This window comes from Falco peregrinus, chromosome 19 (assembly GCF_023634155.1).
Source record: "Falco peregrinus isolate bFalPer1 chromosome 19, bFalPer1.pri, whole genome shotgun sequence".
NCBI classification, from domain to species: domain Eukaryota; kingdom Metazoa; phylum Chordata; class Aves; order Falconiformes; family Falconidae; genus Falco; species Falco peregrinus.
In genome coordinates this window covers 2710890-2732714 of record NC_073740.1, presented here as the reverse complement: position 1 = coordinate 2732714, position 21825 = coordinate 2710890, and the positions used below count along the sequence as shown (strand labels likewise).

General features: G+C 65.3%; 2 protein-coding genes across 2 annotated transcripts; both read right to left on the bottom strand.

Moving 5' to 3' along the window:
- Nucleotides 1-369: 369 nt before the first annotated feature.
- On the bottom strand, nt 370-5385 carry SHMT2 (serine hydroxymethyltransferase 2). The gene is made up of 12 exons (XM_055792352.1): nt 5261-5385; nt 3956-4153; nt 3773-3852; nt 3350-3550; nt 3185-3266; nt 2808-2930; nt 2560-2699; nt 2158-2323; nt 1986-2085; nt 1579-1734; nt 962-1069; nt 370-785 (listed from the first exon to the last, which is right to left on the bottom strand). Exons 1-12 carry the CDS (start codon nt 5282-5284, stop codon nt 658-660), a joined length of 1506 nt encoding a protein of 501 aa, XP_055648327.1. The 5' UTR covers nt 5285-5385; the 3' UTR covers nt 370-657.
- Nucleotides 5386-5567: 182 nt separating this feature from the next.
- NXPH4 (neurexophilin 4) lies at nt 5568-20677 on the bottom strand. The gene is made up of 2 exons (XM_055792458.1): nt 20593-20677; nt 5568-7203 (listed from the first exon to the last, which is right to left on the bottom strand). Exons 1-2 carry the CDS (start codon nt 20638-20640, stop codon nt 6436-6438), a joined length of 816 nt encoding a protein of 271 aa, XP_055648433.1. The 5' UTR covers nt 20641-20677; the 3' UTR covers nt 5568-6435.
- Nucleotides 20678-21825: the final 1148 nt, after the last annotated feature.

Here is a 21825-nt window from a genome sequence, read left to right as displayed (position 1 = left end):
CAGATGACCCAGGACAGCAGATGACCCAGGACAGCGGGACGTGCCGGGGAATAGGTGGCTGCTGGCCTGCCCAGAGCTGGGCTACCTCCAGCCAGGCAGGGGGGTCTCGCTCATGGCTCTGCACCCTGCAGCAGGAGGAGAGCAGGGGGGGCAGCCTTGGCCACAGACCCCTCCCCACAGACCCCCACCATACCCGTCTTGCCTCGGGGGCAGGGGTTACACTGAGCAAGACCCAGCAGTCTGTGCTCCACATCCACCCACAGCACCCTGGCACAGTGCTATGGGGTCCCGGGGACGCTGTCCCCCCACAACACTTTGTCACCAACCCCTCCCTCCCCAGCTCAGCACCCACACAGCTCCGCACCAGCAGACCTGCCCCCACTTTTATTACTGACCTCCCCCTGTAGAAAAGTGCAAGACTTGCCTGGACAGAGGGGACAAGGCTGGAGCGAGGATGGGTCCCTCCATCAGGGTCTGGGTGGGGGTGTCTCTGTACCCTAACACTGACAGCAGGATGGGGGTGGGCCCAGGGAGGGAGTACCCAATGCCAACGGTGCTGGTGGGGGATGAGGGGGAATGGGGAATGCAGAGGGTGGGTTTAAGCCTCCCCTCGCCCCTCGGTAGTCCCAGCCTGGCAGGAGGGGTGAGAGCCCCCGCTCAGTGGTCGCTGAAGCCAGGCATGGGGAAGGCACGAGCGAAGGTCTCCACACGCTGGCGCAGGTCAGCCAAGCGGCGCTGTGTCTCCGCGTCCTGCAGCAGGAAGGTCTTGAACTCCTGGAGCTTGCCTGGGGGCAGGGGGGGAGACGGTGTGAAGGGTGGGGGGACATTACAGCAGCCCCGTCCCTGCCCGGGCAAGGGGGGCAGGCTGGCACCAACTTGGGGCACGGCCCCCGCACCCCAAACAGAGAGGTGCCAGCTGGCACCCAGGAAGGCGGGAGATGGGGGCCCCCCGCTCACTCACTGGTTTTGCTCTTGATGTCCAGGGCCAGCATGATGCCCTCATCGATGAAAGCCACGACTTTCTGGAAATCCTCCTCACGGAAGTGGCGGGAGGTCAATGCAGGGGCACCTGGGGGGGGATGGAGCCCATCAGGGCCAGGAGCTGCTCGGGGGCACCACTTGCAGAAGCCAGTTCCACAAAGGGGCTCCCCAAGCCCAGCCCCCATGGGGTCCTGTGCCCCTCTCTGAGCCAGAAACTGGCTCCAAATTCCCATGGGGAGTCCTCAGAGAGGGGTGAATCTGAGGGGGGATGCCCCGGGGTGGAAGCCGGGGACTCACAGAATGGTTTGGGTTGGAAGGGACCTTAAGGATCCCCTAGTTCCAACCCCGCTGCCATGGGAACACCTTCCACTAGAGCAGGTGGCTTCAGGCCCCATCCAACCTGGCCTTGACCACTCGCGGGGACAGGGCATCCACAGCTTCTCTGGGCAACCTGTGCCAGCGCCTCACCACCCTCACAGCGAAGAATTTCTTCCTCATATCTAACCTAAGTCCACCCTCTTTCAGTTTAAAGCTGTTACCCCTTGGTCTATCACCACGTGCCCTTGCAGACCCCCCTGAGCAGGCTCTGTCCCTCACCCAGGCGCAGCCCCCCTGGCGTGAGCGCACTCTTGTCCCCCGGGCACGTGTTCTTGTTGGCAGTGATGGAGACGAGCTCCAGCACCCGCTCAGCTCGTGCACCGTCAATGCCCTTGGGCCGCAAGTCCACCAGCACCAGGTGGTTGTCGGTGCCACCTGGGGAGCAAGGGAAAGGAGTGAGGAGTGACAGCCATCCCTGAGCACCCCCGGCCACCTTCTCCGCTCTGCGGCACTGCCCCCGTTCGGCCTCCCAAGCCCTGTTCTGCCTTCCACCCCTCCCTCTGCCACCCAACCCGCCCAACGCTCCCCAATGCTGCCTAAGGGCACTGAGACCAAGCGGTGCCACTTGTGACCTACCACAGCCTCATCCCTCCTTACCCCCAGAAGGGCAGGGAAGGAGGCATTACCTGACACCAGGGTGTACCCACGCTGGAGCAGGGCTTGTGCCATGGCTTTGGAGTTCTTCAGCACCTGCTGGCAGTACTGGCGGAAAGCTGGTGAACTGGCCTGGGAGAGGAGAACACATCAGCATGGGGCCTGGGTCACCCCCAGCCCCGAGCTCACCGCCCCGGCACAGACCTCCTTGAGGGTCACAGCCACGGCGGCAATGGCGTGGTTATGGGGGCCCCCTTGCAGGGAGGGGAAGACAGCAAAGTTGATCCTGTCCTCCAAGTCGTAGTGTATCTCCTTGCCCGTCTTCTTATCCACCGAGCGCACGCCCTTGCGGTAGAAGATCAGTCCCGACCTGGCAGTGGGAGAGAGCTGGTACCGCTCCTCCTACCTGCCCGCTGTTGCCCCATGGCAGGGGCTCAGCCCCCTCCCCGCAATACAGGGCAGCACCAACGGCGCTACCACCCTCCTGCAGGTCCCTCTTGCTCAGCTCTGGCTCCAGCCAAAGCATGAAATGCAGCCTCTGCTTCGTGGTCGCTCACCATGGGCAAGTGTCCTCCCAGGGGAGGGGGTGGCAGGACGCAGCCTCACCTGACGCCACGTAGTGTCTTGTGTGTAGTGCTGGTGACCACGTCTGCGTACTCGAAGGGCGAAGGGATGACCTTGGCTGCCATCAGCCCGCTGACGTGCGCTATGTCTGCAAGCAAGTACGCCTTCACTTCCTCACACACCTGGGGACATGGGGAGTTATGGGCTGTCCCTGTCCCCACGGCCACGAGTGGGGTGCAACTGCCCTTATGCTGTGGCAGGCACCCAGGACGGAGACGCTGCCCCTGTACCTTCTTCATGCGAGCGTAGTCAACGAGGCGAGCGTATGCACTAGTGCCGGCAATGATGAGACGAGGGCGGAAGAGCCGTGCCGTCACCTCCAGTTGGTTGTAGTCAATCAGTCCCGTGGCTGGCTACGAGGGACGGACAGACAGACGGCTTGCTGAGGCACATGCACTTCCCTGCCCCCACCCCAGCTCTGAGCACAGGGTGTTTGGCTGAGTCACAGGCAGCACCCAAGCACCCTGCGGCACTGGGACACGGCCGTGACACTGGGAGGGTAGGGCAGGGGACGGCAGAGCAGCTTGGGCACCACAGTGACACCACCAGCACAGCTTGGCCAGCCGATCCCCCCTCTTCCCCCAGGAACCCGCCCCCCTTGGCTCACGTCAAGTTTGTAGGGCATTGACTCGAAGAAGATGGATGTTGCTGAGATTCTCTTGACGTCCGACATGTACCCATGTGTGAGGCTGCAGGGGAGGGCAGAGGTGCAGGATCAGGCTGGGCCCCCCAAGAGGCAGCAGGCTCCAGGCCACCCCACCCCACTACATACTGGCCCCCATCGGGCAGGTCCAGCCCCATCAGGCGGTCGTGGGGCTGCAGCAGGGCGGTGTAGGCTGCTAAGTTGGCTGGAGACCCTGAGTAGGGCTGAACGTTGACGCCCCAGCGGGCCGGATCCAGGTCGAACGCCTCCAGAGCCCGCTGCTCGCACAAGAGCTCGATCTGGTCCACCACTTCAGCTCCCCCATAGTACCTGTGGAAGGGAGGTTGTCAGGGGGGGCCTTCCCCTGACCAGCCCCACAGCTGCCCACCATGCCCCACAGGAGACCTCGGTGGAGAGGAGAGCCTTCCTTGGAAGCACCCGCTCCTGCCCCGGGGCTCCCCTTCACCTTCTCTGCAGCTGAATCCAGGCCACGGCAGGACCCCCGATGCCACCAGTGCCCTCCCACCCCCAGAGCCTGCTTCCCCCCATTACCTCTTGCCAGGGTACCCCTCCGAGTACTTGTTGTTGAGGCAGGAGCCCAGGGCTTCCAGTGCCGCCCGGCTGCAGAAATTCTGGAGGAAAAAGGGGCTCAGAGATGGGACAGCAGAGCTCCCACCTGAGCAGGGCCCCCCCGGGACTGTCACCGCCCCCTGCGCCAAGGACCCTGTACCCCACCTCAGAGGCGATGAGCTCCAGCCCCCGGCACTGCCGATCCTTCTCCTTCTGGACCAGGGTCCACATCTCTGGGTCACTCTCAGCCAGACTCTCCTGTCCCGTCCAGCTGGGCACGTGCCCAGTGGCAGCCACCGCAGCAGTGCCATGCTGCGCCTGCTGGCTGCTGGTAGCCACACGGCCACCGTATCGCTGCAGGGCCTGCGCAGGAGATGGGGGGGGGGGGGGGCTGACAGGCTGCGACCCCACAGAGGCGTGTGCCAGGCCCCCTTACCCCCCAAAGTGCCCTGGACCAGCAGGTGACAGTGCCAGCAGCAAGACCCTGGTGTTCTGTCTCCAGCCACCGGTGCCACCCTGCAGGGTGAGCACGCAGGGACCCCAGGGTCCCCATAAGGCACATGGAGACCCCCCCAAGGCCTCCCGGGCCCACGGCCGCAGCAGGAGCATCTTGCTGAGGGCCGATGCCGAAGCAGGAGGAACGACAGCCAGGCCCGCTGCGGGTGCAGAGCACGCGTGCGGCAGAGCAGCGCTCGGGGGGGACAGCCAGATGCTCAGCCCCCCGCCGAGACCCCCACGTTGTGCACAGTGCTGCAGGGGGGTGTGCAATGGGGAACCCCTCCAACAACCCCCCCGCAGCACCATGCACAAGGCTGGGGGGGGGGGGAGGTGAGCCCTCACTGCGCCCCTCGGCCCGGGGTCCCGGAAAGTGAACTGTGCCCCCCCCTCTTAGACCCGGTGCCGGTGCCCGGTGCCGGGTGATGTAACCGCCGTGGCCTCATTGCATCACCCGTGGGCGCCGGGCAGGGGGCAAGGCCGGCGGTGGCTGCCCCGGCCCGGGGACTTTGGGACAGACGCAAAGTCCGCGCAGGCCGGACCGGGGGTGCCGCAGCCCGGCGGGGGGGGGGGGGGGGGGGGGGGGGGGGGGCGGGGACCAGGCGCCGCTGCCCCGACACCCGCCGAGCAGGAGCTGCCCCCCGCGGCTGCAATGGGGCGCTGGGGCGGGAGGGGGGTCGGGACAATCGGGTACGCACAGCGCGACCCCCCCGGCACCGGGACACCCCCCGCGGGTAGCCGGATCGCCCCCGGGCACCGCGACACCCCCTGGGCACGGGGACACGGGCGGGGACCGGGACCCCCTGCGGGCATCGGGACCCGTGCGGGCACCGGGAGCCCCCCCCGGGTGCTGGGGCCCGCTGCGGGCACCGGCATTCCCTGTGCAACGGGACCTGCCCGGGCACCGGCACCCCGCCAGGCACGGGCACGGGCACCCCGCGGGCACCGGGACCCCCGCCGGGCTCCCAGACTCACCCTGCCCAGGCGGAGCAGCCACATCGCGGTCCGCGCTGCAGGCGGGTCCCGGCCGGGTCCCGGTGCCCGGGTCCCGGTGCCGGCCCCGGTCCCGGCCCGCCCCGCCCCCGGCGCGCGCTGCTGGGGCGGGGCCAAAGGGCTGCCGGCACCGCGGGGCCCGACGGGAAACTGGAGGTGCAGCCCCCGCCGCGGGGCGCCCCGGTCCTGGCGCCGTCCGCCGTCCGCACCTCCGTCCCCCTTCCCCTCCCGCTCCTCCCCCCGCCATCCCGGTGGGCTCCGCCGCGGGGGTACGGGATCAGCACACTCCAGCGCTTCTGCATGCTTTTTCCCAATGTTTTTCTTTATTTTCCACTTTTTTTCCATTTTAATTTTCTTAAAAAAATATGAAGAAGCCCCTGCCCAGAGCCAGGGGGAGGCGCGGCCCCGCACGGGCCCGGCCGGCTCGGCGACAGCCCCCCCGGGTCCCGGCCCGTGGCGTGGCACCTCTTCAGGGCACGGCGGGTCTGGGCAGGGCCCCCCGGGGCGAGGGGTGTCCCCGGGGCACCAGGGGCTCGGCTTGGTGCCCCAGCGCTGCTGCAGCCTGGGAGGGGGGGTGGGGGGCTGGGGGGAGGCTCCAAAGTACCCGGACGGGTGCCCTCGCGCACGCGCAGACCGGTGTGCACACACGTGTTCACACGCACATGCATGCACGTCCCCGACGGCTGCAGAAAAACAAAAGCCCCCCCCCCCCCCCCCAGCGTGCGGGGTGAAGCCTGAGCTCTCCCGTGCACCGGCACAAGGCAACCCCCCCCTGCTACCACCGCCCCTGCGCCCACCGCGGAGGTGCTGCGTGCCTAGCTGGTGCCATCGCATGGGGCTGTACCCCCCAGCTTGCCCCCACGCTCCCAGGGACCCCAGCCCAGCCTACAGCGGGGGGGCAGGCTCTGCACCAGCACCCCCCACCCTGCTGCAGGGGTGGGAGCGCAGGCGCGCGGTGGGGCTGAGACTCCCTGCACCAGCTGTGCCCCGGGTGGGCTGTCCCTTGCCCCACTCCTGTGCCCGGGGAGGTGCTACAGTGACGAAGGGGGGACTGGTGCGGGGGTGATGGGGTGCACCATGCAGCTGGGATGGGGTGCAGGAGCCCCCAGCCTCCATCTACCTCCAGCTCTGGCACCCGCCGCCCCTTCCTGCGGCCATCAGCCGAAGTAGGGGTTGTCGTGCTGGAAGTTGTAGTCAGGGCAGACCTTCTGGACCAGCTTGTAGTCGATGCTGAGGAAGGAGATGAAGATGCAGATGACCTTGAAGGGCTTGGCGCAGAGCCAGGCGGCGTGGCTCTGCGTGTGCTCGGTGAAGCACACCTTGGAGGGGTCATACAGGCAGGGCTTGTTCTTCCGTGCCCGGTTGGTTTTCTCGTACTCCACGTGGCAGTTGAGGGCCTTGGCTGGGCGCCCCTCAGGCAAGGTGCTCTGCTGGGGTGGTGGGTGGGGGAGTGGCGGTGGGGCTGGCACCAGCACCTCAAAGCCCACCGCCTTGGAGGGGGGCACGATACTGACCGAGACATTGCCCAGGCTGGAGGAGTTGTGGCGGAAATAGACGCTGAAGGTCCCGTTGATGTGGTCAACAATCTTTCCCGTCACCAGCAGGCTGAACTTCAGCGTCTTGATGTTGAAGTAGAAATCACCCCAGCCAAAGATCTTCTTGGTGCGGCCAGACTTGAGCGAGGGCTTGCGCCGGGCGCGGGGGCCCAGCAGCTCCCCAGCTGTTTGGTTCTTCTGCCAGTCCCAGGGGCTCCGCACAGCACCCGAGGGTGTTCCTGCGCCCCGGGGGGGCTCAGCTGGAATCAGCCGCCTGGGGTCGAGCATGGGGGGCTTCAGGGTGCCATAAGGGACATCCTTGAGGAGGCCGGAGGTGCCCAGCTCCAGGTACCCCAAGGTCTTGGCAATGTGGCCCCCAGCACACACCATCTGGGGGAAAGAGGGCAGAGACTGCATGAGCTGTGTCTGCTACCCCTCACTCATCCTCCTGTCTGCTGCCCTTTCTGCTGCCCCTGGCTCCTGACTCATCTTCCTGCCTGCTGGCCCTTGTGCATCCTCCTGCCTGCCACCCCTGGCTCATCCTGCCTGCTGCCCTGGCTCATTCTCCTGCCTCTGCTCCTGGCTCTTCCTCCTGCCTGTCCCCATGCCCCGCTCTGTGTCCATGTACCCCTCCTGCGCCCCTCCATCCCATCCGTGGCCATGCACCCCTCCGGGCCCATACGCCCCTTTAGTACCGCGCCTCCCCCCCGTCCACTATGCCCCCAGCCATGCCCAGAACCGAGCATGGCTGCACCCTGCCCACGCCACCCCCAACCCCTGCTCAGCTTCGCACAGGCCTGTCCCAGACACACCCCGGAGCCAGGGCTGCTTCTCCAGCATCATCCATGTCCCCGTGACAAGGAGAAGCAGGACACTGGACAATTCATGACTGCCTGCCCCACCACAGCTGAGACCTATTAAAATGGAGGGGGGTGGCAGGCAGCAGCGTGTGCAGAGATGGGGAGGCATCAGAGCCCCGCGCCGCCTGCCAGGGAAGCCTAATTGCATTACCCAGTGCCTCTGATCTGCAGCTGAAATTACAGAGACCCCTGCCAGGCTGCACGGCAGCCGCTCCGCCCTCCAGGATAATTACACCGGGTGGACACAGCTGAAGAGTGGGGTGCATTGTGTGCAGAGGAGGGGCACACAAGGAATGAGCAGGGACCCCTTGCTCTGCTGGAGGGGGAGGGGATGGGGTAATTTTCTGCATTCTGGCAAGGGAGGGAATTTGCAGCAAAAGCAGAAAAATGGGCAAGCAGAGGGAAGGAAAATGCCAGGCAGCTGCAAGGTCCCTGCGTCGGCATGGGGACACCCCCTTGTGCAACACAGAGCCAGGAGCCTTCGGCAACAGCTCTCACAGGGTGGGGAGAGCCAGCTCCTCTCCTGCTGGGGTAAATCGAGGCAGGGAGCTGTGATGGAGACTTGCTGCCTTGTCTCTCCAACCTGGGCGAGCTGTGAATCCAGTTAAGGAAGCACTGATGGGCACTGGCACACCAGGACTCTGGAGACGCACCCAGTCCGGGACCCATCTCCTGCCAGGTGCCAGCTGGGAAGGGACCATAGTGTCTGCTTCCCGAGGTTCCCCACCGCCATGGCTCTGCCGGTCCAGCTGCCGGCACCAACATTGCGTGGCTCAGCAGTGGCGAGCAGAGCCAGCTGGCACCTCTTCAGCCCTGGGACCCTGTCTGACGTGTCCCATGTCCCTCCCTTGCCTAAGCCCGCCTGCCCCCCCGCTTCCCCATCTCTCAGCTTGGCTTGCTCCTGGCTCTGCACCCTGGTGCCCGGTGTGCCCCTGCCTGCCCTGCCAGCTGCTCCCGGCACGCAGGATGCTGCTCCGTCAGCCCCGGCCTCGTCAATCACTGTCGCCCGCGAGCTGGCAGGTGCTCAGGCTGCTCTGGCAGTTTTTGCTCTGGACGACCTGTTTCCAGACGGGGACGCGGGAGGAGGGGAGTGGGGAAGGGAGGGTGGCGAGCAGAGCAGAGGCGCCAGCTGGAAGGGCCTGGGGGGAGCCTGGGGGTGTGGTGCTCCCATAGGAAACTGAGGTAAGCCTCAGTGCTGAATCCGACCCTGTGGGGCTGGAGGCAGGGCAGGAGGCACAAGGGTTGGCTCCTGCTTGCCACTGCTTGGGTCTCATCCTGACACCAGCCACCTTACAGCACTGTCAGAATGACTCGAAGCTGTTTCCCCCTCAGAGCGCAGTGCACTCATCCCATGACCCCCATCAGAGAGGGGTGAGTCCCCCGAGCCCACTCCCCTGTGGCCAGGCAGGTCTGTGTGCGGGGATTGGTCTGTGCTGGATGGAGCAGCACTGTGGAGGGCTGCCCCGGCCGCAGACCCCCACACTTGTTCCGTTCTCCACTGCTGAGCTGGAGTCTCTGGCCAGGCTGCGCGCTGCTGTCTGCAGGATCTATTGCCTTATCCCCCTAATGCTGCGTGCGCCGGGATCAGCCTGTAAATCTGCTCTGGCATGTGCTCGCTCTCGCCAGCACCGCACCGGCAGGGGAGGCAGCCGGGGCAGGGGCAGCGAGGGCAGAGAAGGCAGCGGGGGCAGGGGAGGCAGCCCGGGGCAGGGGAGGCAGCCACGGCAGGGGCAGCGGGGGCAGAGAAGGCAGCGGGGGCAGGGGAGGCAGCCGGGGCAGGGGCAGCGGGGGCAGGGGAGGCAGCCCCGGCAGGGAGGCAGCCCCGGGCAGGGAGATGGCCAGGGCAGGGAGGCAGCGGGGGCAGGGGAGGCAGCCGTGGCAGGGAGGCAGCCGGGGCAGGGAGATAGCCAAGGCAGGGAGGCAGCAGGGGCAGGGAGATAGCCAAGGCAGGGAGGCAGCAGGGGCAGGGGAGGCAACCCAGCTGCTGCCGGCACTGGCCATTCTGCCCCGGGGCTCTGCTCGGGAACCGGCCGGTCCGGTCCGGGCTGCCTGGCCCCGAGTCTGTGGGCAGGGGAGGAAGATTTGTGGAGACTCAACCCAGCCCAGGGAGTGGGGACAGGGGGCTCTGCGGTGCGGAGCTGCGGCTGAGCATCCCCGCAGCCCCCCGCTCCGGTCTGGCCGTCCCCCAGCTCCCTCCCCAATCTCTCTTTGAGCGCGGCTGCTGCCTTCGCCCTTATCTATATTTCAACGCAGCTTCAAAGCCGGGTGTCTTCACCAGCCAGCGAGAGAGGGAGCGAGCGCGGCAGGACCGCGAGATGAAGAGATAAATGGGGGAGGGGGAGAGGGGCAGCCCCCCAGCACCCCCAGCTCCAGCCGGGGGAGTGGTGTTTTGCGGGCCGGGGGACGGTGGCCCCGGCGAGCCCGGCGTTCCCCCTCTGCCCCAGCTCTGCTCCATCATTAATCCCACTCGTACATATTCATTAGCCCAGGAGACCCCGCGTCCTGCCGTGGGGAGGCTGTGGGCCTCCCCCCCTCCCGAGGAGCGGCAGCGGTAAGGCTGGAGCTGGGAGCCCCCCGGAGCCGCCTGCACCCTCGGAGGGGGGGACAAGGAGCAGCGCAGCGCCTGCAGCCCGCGCGGAACGTGCGCATACGCTGCCCAAGCCCCCACCAGCCCGGGAAAGATTTCTGGAGGTTTCTCAGCTCTGCGCTGGCTTTCCATCTCAGCTAGGGCTGAGAGCCAGGACGGCTGGTTCCCCCAGCAGTGCTACGTGAGCCACTGCGGCCCTCCTCCCTCTGCCTCAGTTTCCCTTTCCCATTCACCCTCCTTCCACGATCCCCTGCTAGCAGTGACGGAGATGCAAAGGGAATGGGGATGCGATGGGAAGAGGCTGTGATGGGGAAGTGATGGAGACCAGAGATGCAGTAGGGACAGACAGGCAGTGGTGGGGGGATGCAGTGGGGAACACAAGGACGTACTGGGGAAGGAGGCATCGACAACGGCTCCCTGCATTACTGGAGGCTGCGGGTTCCCAGGCCTGGCTTGTGTGGGAGGATGGGGCAGGATGGGGCCAGGGGCTGTGGGGCACAGGCAGGGCAAGGCAGGGCACTCCTGGGGGTGTGCAAGGAGAAACGTGTCCCCCAGCCCCTCAGGGTAAGGGACTAGGCTGGCAGCATCCCACCCACCCCCAGGAGCTGCTGGGGGAACGGGGGATGAAAGGGAATTGCAGAGCAGGGCAGCAACTCTCGATGCAGACAGGGCTATTGATTGCAGCACAAGTGCAGGCCGGGGCCATGGGGGAGATCCTCGCTACCAGCAGCCCCTGGTGCAGCCCCCAGAGGACGGCTTCCCCGGGCCAGTCGGGGGTCTTGGAGCCCATGGGCCATGGCCACAGCAAGCCTCTTCCACAACAGCGCTGAGGGGAGACAAGGTCACCCCCCCTGCACCCTGCCAGCACTGTCAGCATTCAGGGCAGGTCCCGCCCACACCTTGGGTTAAATATTAATGTTTCTGCTTGTGAGTGGTTGGGGTGCAGCACGCACACGCGTGCACGTGAGCCTCTTGGACCTGCTTCACTCGGGGGTGTCACAGTGCCTCCTGTCCCTGCAAGGGTGTGTGCAGAGCCCCCTCCCTCCCTGGCCGCACCAGGATCTGTCCCCTGTGCCAGAGGAGGGCCATGCCTGGCTCCACTGCACACTGGGCTCTGGCTGTGATGCACCATTCATGTGTGCTTGTCTGGTACGCTTGTTTTTTATTGTTACACATGCATGCGCTGCTGCATCCACACATTACCCCAAGACAACAATACATGTTTTTGCCGCTCTCAAGCCCCTTGTGCACTTTTCTGTGCGTGTGTGTGGCTGTGCAGGGCTGCCATGCGTCTGCAGGCACCCGTGTGTCACTCCACGTGTGCACAAGCAGCCAGGCAAGGATGCAGGAAGGGCTGGGGGCGGCTGCAGAGGGACTGGGAAGGCTCTCAGTGCCGGCATCAATTTGGCTTGTCAGGACCAGCAGTGATGGCCACTCACATCCCATTTGCTGGTGGGGCCAAGTGCCGTCAGCTGCTCCCCTGAGACCCACGGTCACCTTGGCGGAGGGAAGTGGATCAGCATGGGGAGGGGCAGGGTGGACCAGCTGCCCCAATGCGATGTGATGAGCTGCCAGCACCCTGAGAACAAGGCCATGACTGATGGGTGGGGTACCATCTCAAGGCAAAAGAGCCCCTGCCTGCACCAGGAGCAGAGTACCCATGACGAGCCTCACCAAAGGCCCTGTCCCTACAGCCAGCCTGTCCCCTGCACCCAGCTCCAAGCTGTCCCCCCACCTCGGGAGCTAGTGGCAAAGCAGGTGCTGATCTGCTGATGGGGGTCTCCAGCTCTTCCCATGGGCACAGGGTCAAGCTGGTCTCTCCCCTGTCACCCCGCTGCCTTCGTTAGTGCAAGGAGATTAATTGGAGGTGGTGAGCGACAATCCCCACAGGCCCGCTCCCCCCGGCGCAGTGCAGCCCGGGGCGGTGTGGCATTTCCAAAGGTTAGCAGCAAACAAGGTGCCTCTGACAGCTCCCATTTATCTCGCTGGCGCCGCGCGGGTGCTAATGCGGTGGCAGGGTGACGCGGTGCAGCGGTGGGCTCTGCTGGGCTGTGAGGAGGGACCCAAGCCCACACCTGAGGCGTGCAACACACGTCTGAACACCTGTGGATGGGTGAGAGCACACAGTGAGTGTGCACCCTGGGACGAATGCAGTCCTGTGCCTCCCGTGCACGTGCCCCAGTGCACGTCGGGGGGGCAGAAGCATTGGCAAGTGTAGATGAGGCTGGTGGGTGGCAGGCTGTTAATGGAAGTCCCCACGAGGCAAATCTGTGGTGATGATTCCTTGGTGCCAGGGTAACGATTTAACCTGCTGTTGGGCACACCTGGGCTGGGTCTGGGGTGCTGGTGGAGCTGGGAGGAGCCCAGGGGCCACAGACCAGAAGCGCAAGGTGAGACCCAGTCTGGCTGCCCAGCCCTGCCTGGGGAGGCTGCAACCGAGGATGCTGCTCCTCCAGTGGAGAGGACTCAAGGGCAAAAGGACGGGGCTGCAGGACGGGGAGAGGGCAGGTAAAGGGGGCCTGGGGAGAGCAGCAGTGCGCAGCCCAGCAGGGGTTACAGGGTTAGGGCTGCAGGTCCTGGGCAGGCACAGGGTGTCCCACAGCCAGACCCCTCCCTGCTGACACATGGGCCATCCTCTCCTCACTTTGCAACCCCTCAGTGTCACTCAGCCCCCTCCTCCTGCCCCCCCCCCCCCCCCCCCCCCCCCGGACTTCACATGCAGCCGCTGTCCCAGCACAAAGGGACAGGATGGACGTGGCAGGGCGAAAGGGCACTATGCTCCAAGGGATGCTGAACCTGCCCCAGTTCCAGGCACCAAGGGGTCGAGCAGGTGACAGACAGGGACAAGTCAGGATGCACTCATGCACAGCCACCCTGCCACACACACACACACACACAGAGTCACAGTGATGGCCAGACAAATCCTGCCCTGAAGGTGAGCTCAGCATGACCACCTGAAGGCCTCCTCAGTCTTTCCTCTGCCTCTTCCATGCTGCCACTGCCACAGCTGCCAGCAGTTTACATGCACCCAAACCCAGCACAGCAGGCAGGCGGCTGCAGAACCCTCAGCACCAGGGTGGGCAAATGCAGCACCAGGCAAACCCAGCACCAGCACCTCCTTGGCAGGAGCAGAGCCCAGACAAGCTTGCCAAAGCCAGACCCACCACTGGGTGATTACAGCACCGTGGGCCTGCTGAAGCTGCTGGTGCCCACCCTGCACACGCAGCCCATGGTGGCGGCAGGACCCCCGGGAGCCACGCTGTGGTCCTGCTCCCGGTGACACCCATGCCTGAAGTGATGCTCAGGTGACTGCCGGTGTCGCCTCATGTGGGAGCATGACCTCTGCGGGGCCAGGAGAAATCAGCTTCCCCCAGACACACTTGCCTTCACCCCCTAAACAGACACCTCACTCCTTGCAGATGGAAAAAATATGCAAATGCTGCGGCTTTATTAACGCGCTCGGCACGCGCTGGCTAATAAATATTTCATAGCCCGAGTAGGACTTTTTTTTTTCCTCCTTCTTTCTTTCGTTTTGGTTCCTTTTCCCTGTCACTCGTTTCCTGCCTTTTCTTTTCTCAGCCGTTGTTTTATTTATTTATTACTTTTAAGGGCTTCATGGTGAGACAGGAGCTGGTAGGTGGCTGGGGGGGGGAGCAGGGAAAAATGTACATCCCCAGTCTCTCCCCCCACGGGTGAAAAAGAAAAGTGCTGTTAAGAGCAAAGGAAAAAATATAATAGAAGGGAGGAGACAGCACCAGGCAAAGGATTCAGGGCTTGTGTGACTCATTGGACTCAAGGAAGAAAAGAGAATGAATGAGAAAATGAGGAGATAAACGGAGCGGGAAGGGGGTGAGGGGTGTGCAGGCGGGTGTGTACAAGCCAGCGGCGAGGGGGCACGGGGGGTGGCGGGAGGGACAGGGACGCGTGAGCTGATGGGCTCGGAGGAAATTGAATCCTGCTCACCCAGGCAGCGCATTGCCAGCATCCCCTGGAGCCAGCCGCAGCCCAGCCTGCCTGAGACGCCCAGCTCGGCTTGGCCAGCGGGACCTGGCACCACACGGCGGGGGTGGGGGTGGGGGCGGAAGGGGCTGGGGGTCAGTGAGGAGAGGGGCTGCTCCCAGCCAGCGCAGTGCTGCATGCTCCCGTGCGGTGCCAGGGCTGTGGCTCCCTCGGCTGAGCCCCTCGCGCTTGGGAGACACGGGCACGCAGTTACATGGATAGCGTGTGGGGAAATGGAGGCAGAGCCGGCAGGGACTAGTCCCAGGCACCCAGGGGTGCCCAGCCAGGATGCTCACGTCCCCCCTTCTCAGCCCTTGCGGCTCTGCCTCAGTTTCCCCACGGTGGAGCAGGCTGCAGGGTTCTCTCCACCCCTCCAGAGCTGTCCTGGTTCTTTGGTGAGCGAGGTCTTCCTGGGGGGTGCAGAGCTTCCCCTGAGCCCCCCCCAAACCAGAGGGACCCCGGGCCCTCAGGGATGCAGCCCCTACCTTCTGCCCAGCTGCCTCTCCTCCCCCCTGGCCCACCCCCACCCCCTTGCCTCACCATTTCACTTTATTATTGCAATAAATGTAGCCATAAAAGTGGCAGGTATCGGCGTGTGAGGAGATCGCTTCTCCTGAGCTATGGAAATGTAATTTCGAGTGTGCCCGGGAAATTTTATAAGATCGTATCAGGCGGGATCATAAATTGCATTTCCAGCCCCCCTTCCCCCCTGCACCACCACCACCACCACCACCACCCCCCATGACACAGGGCTGGTGTGAAGGTCACCACAGAGAGGAGCAAATGCGGGGCTGTCCCCTCAGTGGAGACCCCGTCCCTGTGCCCCCCTCAGCACTGCACCCACTGTGCTACCCCCATCTCCCCCCAGCACATTCCCAGGGCCAGCCAGGATTTATTCTACCCAGCAGGAGAAGGAAGGGAGGAGCAGCGGCATGGACGTGGCTGTCCCCTCTACTACTCCCCCCCCGGCAGCAGAGGCTGATTAAAACCCTCCAAGAGACCCAGGGGTGCAGGGGACCCTCAAGGGCATCACTGAGGCTGCAGCTCCTCTTGGGCTGTGCTGTCCTGGGGTCACAAGGACTGCGCCCCGCTGCAGCCGGGCACTGGCTACTGCCAGGAGCAGGGGATGACGGGTCCCTGCAGCCAATCGCCCTCTGGAAGCCCCTCACAATCTCTGGGGGCAGGATTTGGCCCCCGGTTGCATGCACCACCCTTCCTGGGGTCTGGGTCCCCAGCAGGCACCAGGCAAAGTGGTGCAAAGCATCACTCTGCTGAGGAACCGAGGACAGAGGCTCTGCTGCTCAGTGCTGGGGGGACAGGAGAAGGAATTAAGAGGGTCTTTCCCACTGTGACACCCACCGAGCCCAGCCCAGCTGCTGGGTGAGCCACAGGGGCTGGACCTGGACGGGGTCTGCACCGCTGGTGGCACTGGGCTGAGCAACATGCCACGCGCTGGGCGTGCAGCAGTCAGCCCCTGTCCGAGCAACAGGGTCTGATGGGGATTTATTTGGGGAGGGGAAAATTAATCCCACTGCGAGCACAGGGCCCTGCAGGCTCTTTGCAGCTGATCATTTCTGCAGGCTGGGCACTCATTTCCACAATGACTTTCCTTTTGCAACAGCGATCAGGAAAAAAGGCGGCGGGGGGGGGGGTGGGGGGTGGAGAACACGGGCACAGGGACGTGATTATTTCTTTAGTAGCAATCCAAGCGGCTGGAGAGGAAGCTTCATCTTTCCTGGGCCATTTACCTTCAGCGCCCGAGCGCGAAGGCTGAGCCAGGCAGCTCTTCAGAGATGCTGGAGCTTGGCCAGGGCAGGCAGGGGGGTGGGAGGCTCCAGCTGCCGGGGTCTCAGCTCGGCATTGCCCCACTGCTGGGCTTACCGGCTGCTGGGACTTTGGCTCCCCGGGAGGAAGAGCTGTGGATGCGGGGTGGGGGGCAAAAGTCATTAATCTGGGAGCGTTAATTGGCATGGGTGTGATTAGCAGTGGGGCTGACGGGCGCTCAGCTCAGGGCTGCTGTCACAGATGGAAGCGCCCGCTTCAGCGGCTGCCTCACCGTCCCAGCTCGTGCCACCCCCTGCCAGCCCCCCTGCAGAAAACTGGCAATTAAAAACAAGGGAGGGGAGCAAGGGGAAGCAATAAGGCAGGCCCCAGATCTCAGCCAGAACACTACAGTGGAAGAGCAGGAGTGGGTCTGGCCGGGGGGCACCCTTTGGTGCCCCCCCCCTCCCCAGCCACTGCTCCTCCCCCCTCGGTGGGAAGCTGAGCCGCGCCATGCTCCAGGCTCCAGCCTTATTGAATCTCTCAGCTCAGGGTGCAAAGGGCACCACAGGGAAGAGTTATTAAAAAAAGGGAAATGAGTCGCTTGGAAACCTTCTTTCGGAATAACTGTGTGTGTTTGTTTGGCGATAGATTAGCTCAGCCATGCTGAGCACACAGCACCCGCTGCAACAACGGTCAGCTCGGGAGACCAGCAGGAACCGGGAGAGGGGGGACGCATGGAGCTGCTCCCCTGGCCCCAGCAGCCGCTGGCTGGGCAGCGTCCTGCTCTGTGCCCGGAGGGACCCCTGGCCAGACGGGGGCTTGCAGGGCTGCACCGGCACCCAAACCCCATTTACCCCCAGCCCTGGTCCCAAATGGGGTATACGTCTCCAAGCCATGAAACAGTTAAATTCTCCCCATTAATGGGAGCTAGGGGGTGGGGTGAATAGGGGTGTCCTTGCACCAAAAGGGCAGCATCTGCTTAAGAGCAAAGCCATCTGTCAGCCAACAACCTGGCAGACGTGTGACAGCTCTTGGGTGACAGCAAGGGAAAGGGAATGAAGCAGGGCGAGTTTCCCGGAGGCTGGCATCCCACGCCACCAGCCTCCTGCTGGCATGGCCACCGGCGCTGCAAGGCAGGCTTTTCCCGGGAAGGGTTAATCCAGGAAGGAAAACCTGCCAGCAACACTCCAGGTGCTTTGCAGACACCCGCTATCTCACCTCCCCACCTGCTAGGAAGGAGGGAAACCGAGGCAAGGTGCTGGGGAGGCACATCCCTGCGAAGGCACAGGCAGGCAGCAGGGCTGGAGCAGGGATGAGGGAAGACACGCGGTGTCCTGGCTCCAGCGCCAAGCCACAACACCCCGCTCTCCTCCCGGGCACCCGGGTCGCTCCTGCCTGCGCTGGGGACAGTGGCACACTGCCCCTTCCACCACTGGCTCTTGTTCAGCACCTGGGGTGGATCAGGCCATCACCTGGGCATTGGGGACCACAAGGCTGAGGTGACATCTCTCTCCCAGGAAGGCCAGCAGGTTGCTGGCTAGGAATTGCCCTTCCTCTGCAAAATTCCAGCTGCCCCTCCGAGCCCAAGGATGGCAGCTGGATGTGCCGCAGAGCTACAGCCAGCCAGGGGCCTGTCCCATTGCTCCCGGCTGCACCTGGGGGGCTGGATGGGACCCAAACCAGCAGGAAGCCAGGCTAGACCCTACTCTGAGGGACCCCTAAGATTTAATGCTCAGTGCACAGAAAAAAAAAAAATAATTCATAAATATAAACCAGCAGCCTGAGGAAGGCAGGGGCAGGGAGATCACCTGCAGGGAGCACTGGGCAGCATCTCTCCCGCCCGCCCAGGCGCTGCCATCCCGAGCCCAGGTGCATGGGGAGGAGAAGACAAATCCCAGGCAGCAGCAGCCATGAAGGGTAGGGGGTCGGGGGGGAGGTGATTTGCACACACACACAGCGGAGATGGGCACCCACTGGGCTGGGAGAGCTTGTCCACCCCAGCAGGGAGATGCACACTGGCACACACCCCCAGCAGGGACAATCAGCACACACAGCGGTGGGGAGACACCCCGGGGGTCTGTCCTTCCTGCAGCAGTGATGCTCTCCCAAACATCCCCCCCCAGGAGCGAATGCTCGCCTGCCCGCGGGAGGTAGCCACATCTGCCTCTTCACCCACCGTTCCCACCACAACCCCAGTGGGACCGGCAGTGGGGAGCTCAGGTCCCGTGCAGCAACTGGGGCTGGGGGGGAGCTGGCAGGGCCCCCCCCACCCCTCAGGCTGCCTTCTGCCCTCCCAGAGAGGCCGGGAAAGTTTCTCCCCAACAGGCCCGGAGGACTAGGGTGCAGCTCCATCTCCCTCCCCCTGCGACCCAGCTGGGCACATGGCTGTGCAGACCCTGCCCCCCCCTGCAACCCCGTCCCCACGCCAGGAAGCCCACGGACCACCGGCCAGTGCCCACAGACCACCGGCCAGTGCCGGGCCCGCACCGCAGAGGGGTTGGGGCTCACTGTCCCCGCCAGCATCTCCCGGGGTTATTGCCCACACACATGGCAGGAGGCTCCCGCACCCAAGTACCCACCCTGTGCCCCGGGATGGGCCCACTCCCCCCAGCTGTGAGCCCCCTCCTCACCGCCCAGCGTGGCTGCCTGTGCAGTCAGGGAGGGGGACAGGGGCAGCGCCCTGCTCCTGATTTCATCAAAACAAAACCATTTGTCTTGAAGCAGCTCCAGCACCGACAGATGCTCTGCGTTAGATGGACACGGGGAGGGGGGGGGGTCACGCAGAGCCACCCCCCACACACAGACACACGCTCGCACACACATCTAGCCATCTATATACATACAGAGAGGAGCGTGCCAGAGAGAGACAAGTTGCAGGAGCCTTTGCCTGGGGGGTAGGGTTGTGCGGGGGGGTGGGGGGGGTGGGGGGGGTGTCCCTGATGTGCATCCAATTCCCGAGAGGGAATTGACTCGTTTGATTTTATTCATGAAACAGAAAGTAAAAATGGAGTGTCAGGAAATCAGATCTGCTGTGTGATGAGCCTGCCCCCCCCCCCCAGCAGAAACTGTATGGCGGGGGGGTGGGGTGGCACAAATCCCCCCATTCATGACCACCACAGATGCTGACGCCAGATGCAGCTGTAGCCCCCAAATAGGGCAGCTCCGGCTGGGTGGGGAAAGCCTTGCTGGGCTCCAGGGGGAAGGTGGCAGAGGCAGGGGACCCAGAGAGGCAAGTGGCCTTGGGAAGCATCAGGCATCAGGGGCCATTGGGGGGGGGGGGGGGGCTCTGCGGGTGGGGAGGGTGTCTCCGCATCTACAGCCGCTCCTCGACCTCCACTGACAGGCGAAGGGGCAAGAACAGGCAAAGCCCCCCCCCCCCCCCCCAGCTCAGCGAGGCCAAGCCTGTCCCTGGGGCAAATGCCCAGTGTGCCGCCCCCGCCGGCTGAGGGGGCACCCCAGCGAGGTGGGGGGACGGAGCTGGAGGGGAGCTGCCCCCCAGCAGAGGCAAAGGCCACGCCGGCGCTGGAGCTGAGCCCACACCAAGTCAGGACAGGGATGAGGCATCACCTCTGCAGGTGGTTTCGGCGCTCACGCCCTGCTCGGAGCCGGGGGAACCTTGGCTGCCCGCCCCGGCCCTGCTCGGGGTGCGGCTGCCCCCCCCGCCGGGGCACCCTCCTGCCTACCCTCGCTCGCCCCACCGCAGGCCCGTCCCGCTGCTCCCCCTCCGCAGGTGCGATGCAGGTGCGGGACAAGCGCCCCCCCCCGCCCCCGCCCCCGCCCCCACGCTCACGCGCGGCTCAGTCTCGCGCGTCTCGCTGCCCTCCCCCCCCCCCTCCCCCCCCCCCCCCCCCCCGGGCACTTGCCAGACGGCGCCTTCCGCGCTCTGCTCCGGGGGGGCGCTGCTTGGAACCGGGGGCTGCACCGGCGGCGGGACACCACGCTGCCCCCCCCCCCCCCCCCCCCCCAGCCCCACGGGTCCCCAACTCCGCCCGGCGCCGGAGCGCGGTGCCCCGCACCCCCCGCGCAGGGTCCGGAACAGCCCCCGAGCCCTCTCCAACTTGGGGCGAGCGGGACCCCCCCCGCTGTGCGATCCCTGCCCGCTGCCCCCCCACCCCCGCGCCATACAACTCTCCCATTCACCCCCCTGCAAACGCGTCCCCCCCATGACGGCACGACCCCCTCCTCGCGACTGCACAAGCCCCCCCCCCCAGTTGTCCGCTATCTCCGTGTCTGCCTGAGCCCCCCGCGCGACTGCACGATCCCCCCCTCGGCCACCGAACTGCATATTTCCCCGTTAGCCGCACGCCCCCCCCTTCCCCCCCCCGCAAGACCCCTTGCCAGGACTGCACACCCCCCCCCCCCGCGGAACGGCACGGATCCCCCCGGAATTGTAGCACCCTCCCAATAATTGCTCGACCACCCCCCCCCCCCGCCCCTGGAACTGCAACACCCCCCCCCCCCCTCCGGGAACTGCAGCCCCCCACCCCCCCCCCCCCTCGAGCCGCGCACCCCCCGGCGGCAGCGGCAACTTTGCTGCCCGCGGGCGGGGCGCGCCCGGTGCCCCCGTACCTGCAGCAGCAGCCAGGGCCCGAGCAGGGGCAGGCGGCGGCGGAGCATCGCGGGGCTCCCGGGATGGAGGGAGCACGGCGGCGGGCGGCGGCGAGGGGAGGCAGGAAGAAAGTTGGAGACTTGCTGGGGCCGGGCGGCGCCTCCGCGGCGCCCCGCCAATCCCGGCCCGCCGCCCCCGCGGGGGGGGCACCGGGCGGCGGGCGGCGGGCACCGGGCAGCGGGCGGGGGGCGGCTCCGGGGGGCGTCCCGGCGAGCCTGCGTCCAGCCCCTGGCCGCACCGGGGCGGCTCCGGGCCAGCCCTGTGCCCGGGGAGGGGCCAGAGCTGGGGCTGCCCCCCCTCTCCCTGGAGACCCCAGCACCCCGGGATGCTCCTGGTCCTGCCCCCCCTCTCCTGGGAAACCCCAGCACCCCGGGATGCCCCCAGTCCTGCCCCCCCCCTCCCAGGAGACCCCAGCACCCCGGGATGCCCCCAGTCCTGCCCCCCCCCCCCCAGGAGACCCCAGCACCCCGGGATGCCCCCAGTCCCGCTCCCCCTCTCCCAGGAGACCCCAGCACCCCGGGATGCCCCCAGTCCCGCTCCTGTCCAGGGGGATGTGTTTGCACCTGGCAGGGACAGTCCTGCCCATGTCCATCCTGCCCATCTGCACCTGGGGAGGGGAGGGGGTCCCCTGCGTCTGCCCCTCCCCCCAAAGACTCCAGCAAAGAAGGGGGAGCATGGTACCAGAGGGTCTCTGAGGGGCAGCCCCCAGGCTCTGCGCTCACACCGAGGTGCTCACACACAGGCACCCCTGTCTTGCACACCCAGGAGCGTGCAAACACCCCCAGTGCCTGCACCACGTCTCAAGCTGGACACGCAACCTGCCGTCACCTGCATGTACACATGTGTGCACGCACATGCACACATGTGTGCTTATCCCTCCAGCCCAGTGCTGGCTCCTCTCAGAGGGGTCTGCCAGGTGTTCTCATACCCCACCCCCCCCCAGCCCCCCCAGCTCAGCAGGGGTCCCTCCCCAACACTAACCTTTATTGATATTACTATTATTGTTACTGTTATTACTATTATTATCTAGTCACCTTCCCCGGGAAGCTGCCGGCAGGGGCTTTGGTATTAGCAGGGCTGGGGGCAAGCACAGGATGGGGGAACATTGCAGAACCGCGCATACGTGTGGAGACAGAATGAATAAAAGGTAAAGGAGAAATAAGCAACAGAAAGGGAGAGGGAGAGAAATGAAG

What these genes read in the sequence shown, in the direction of transcription:
- SHMT2 (XM_055792352.1), bottom strand. Translation starts at nt 5,284, where the DNA reads ATGTGGCTGCTCCGCCTGGGCAGG. An exon ending in TGGCTGTGACCCTCAAGGAG is followed by an intron (nt 2,086 to 2,157) that starts GTCTGTGCCGGG and finishes CTCCTCTCCCAG; the next exon opens with GCCAGTTCACCAGCTTTCCG. An exon ending in GCCAGGGGGGCTGCGCCTGG is followed by an intron (nt 1,070 to 1,578) that starts GTGAGGGACAGA and finishes ATCCCCCCCCAG; the next exon opens with GTGCCCCTGCATTGACCTCC.
- NXPH4 (XM_055792458.1), bottom strand. Translation starts at nt 20,640, where the DNA reads ATGCTCCGCCGCCGCCTGCCCCTGCTCGGGCCCTGGCTGCTGCTGCAG. An exon ending in GGCCCTGGCTGCTGCTGCAG is followed by an intron (nt 7,204 to 20,592) that starts GTACGGGGGCAC and finishes TCTTTCCCCCAG; the next exon opens with ATGGTGTGTGCTGGGGGCCA.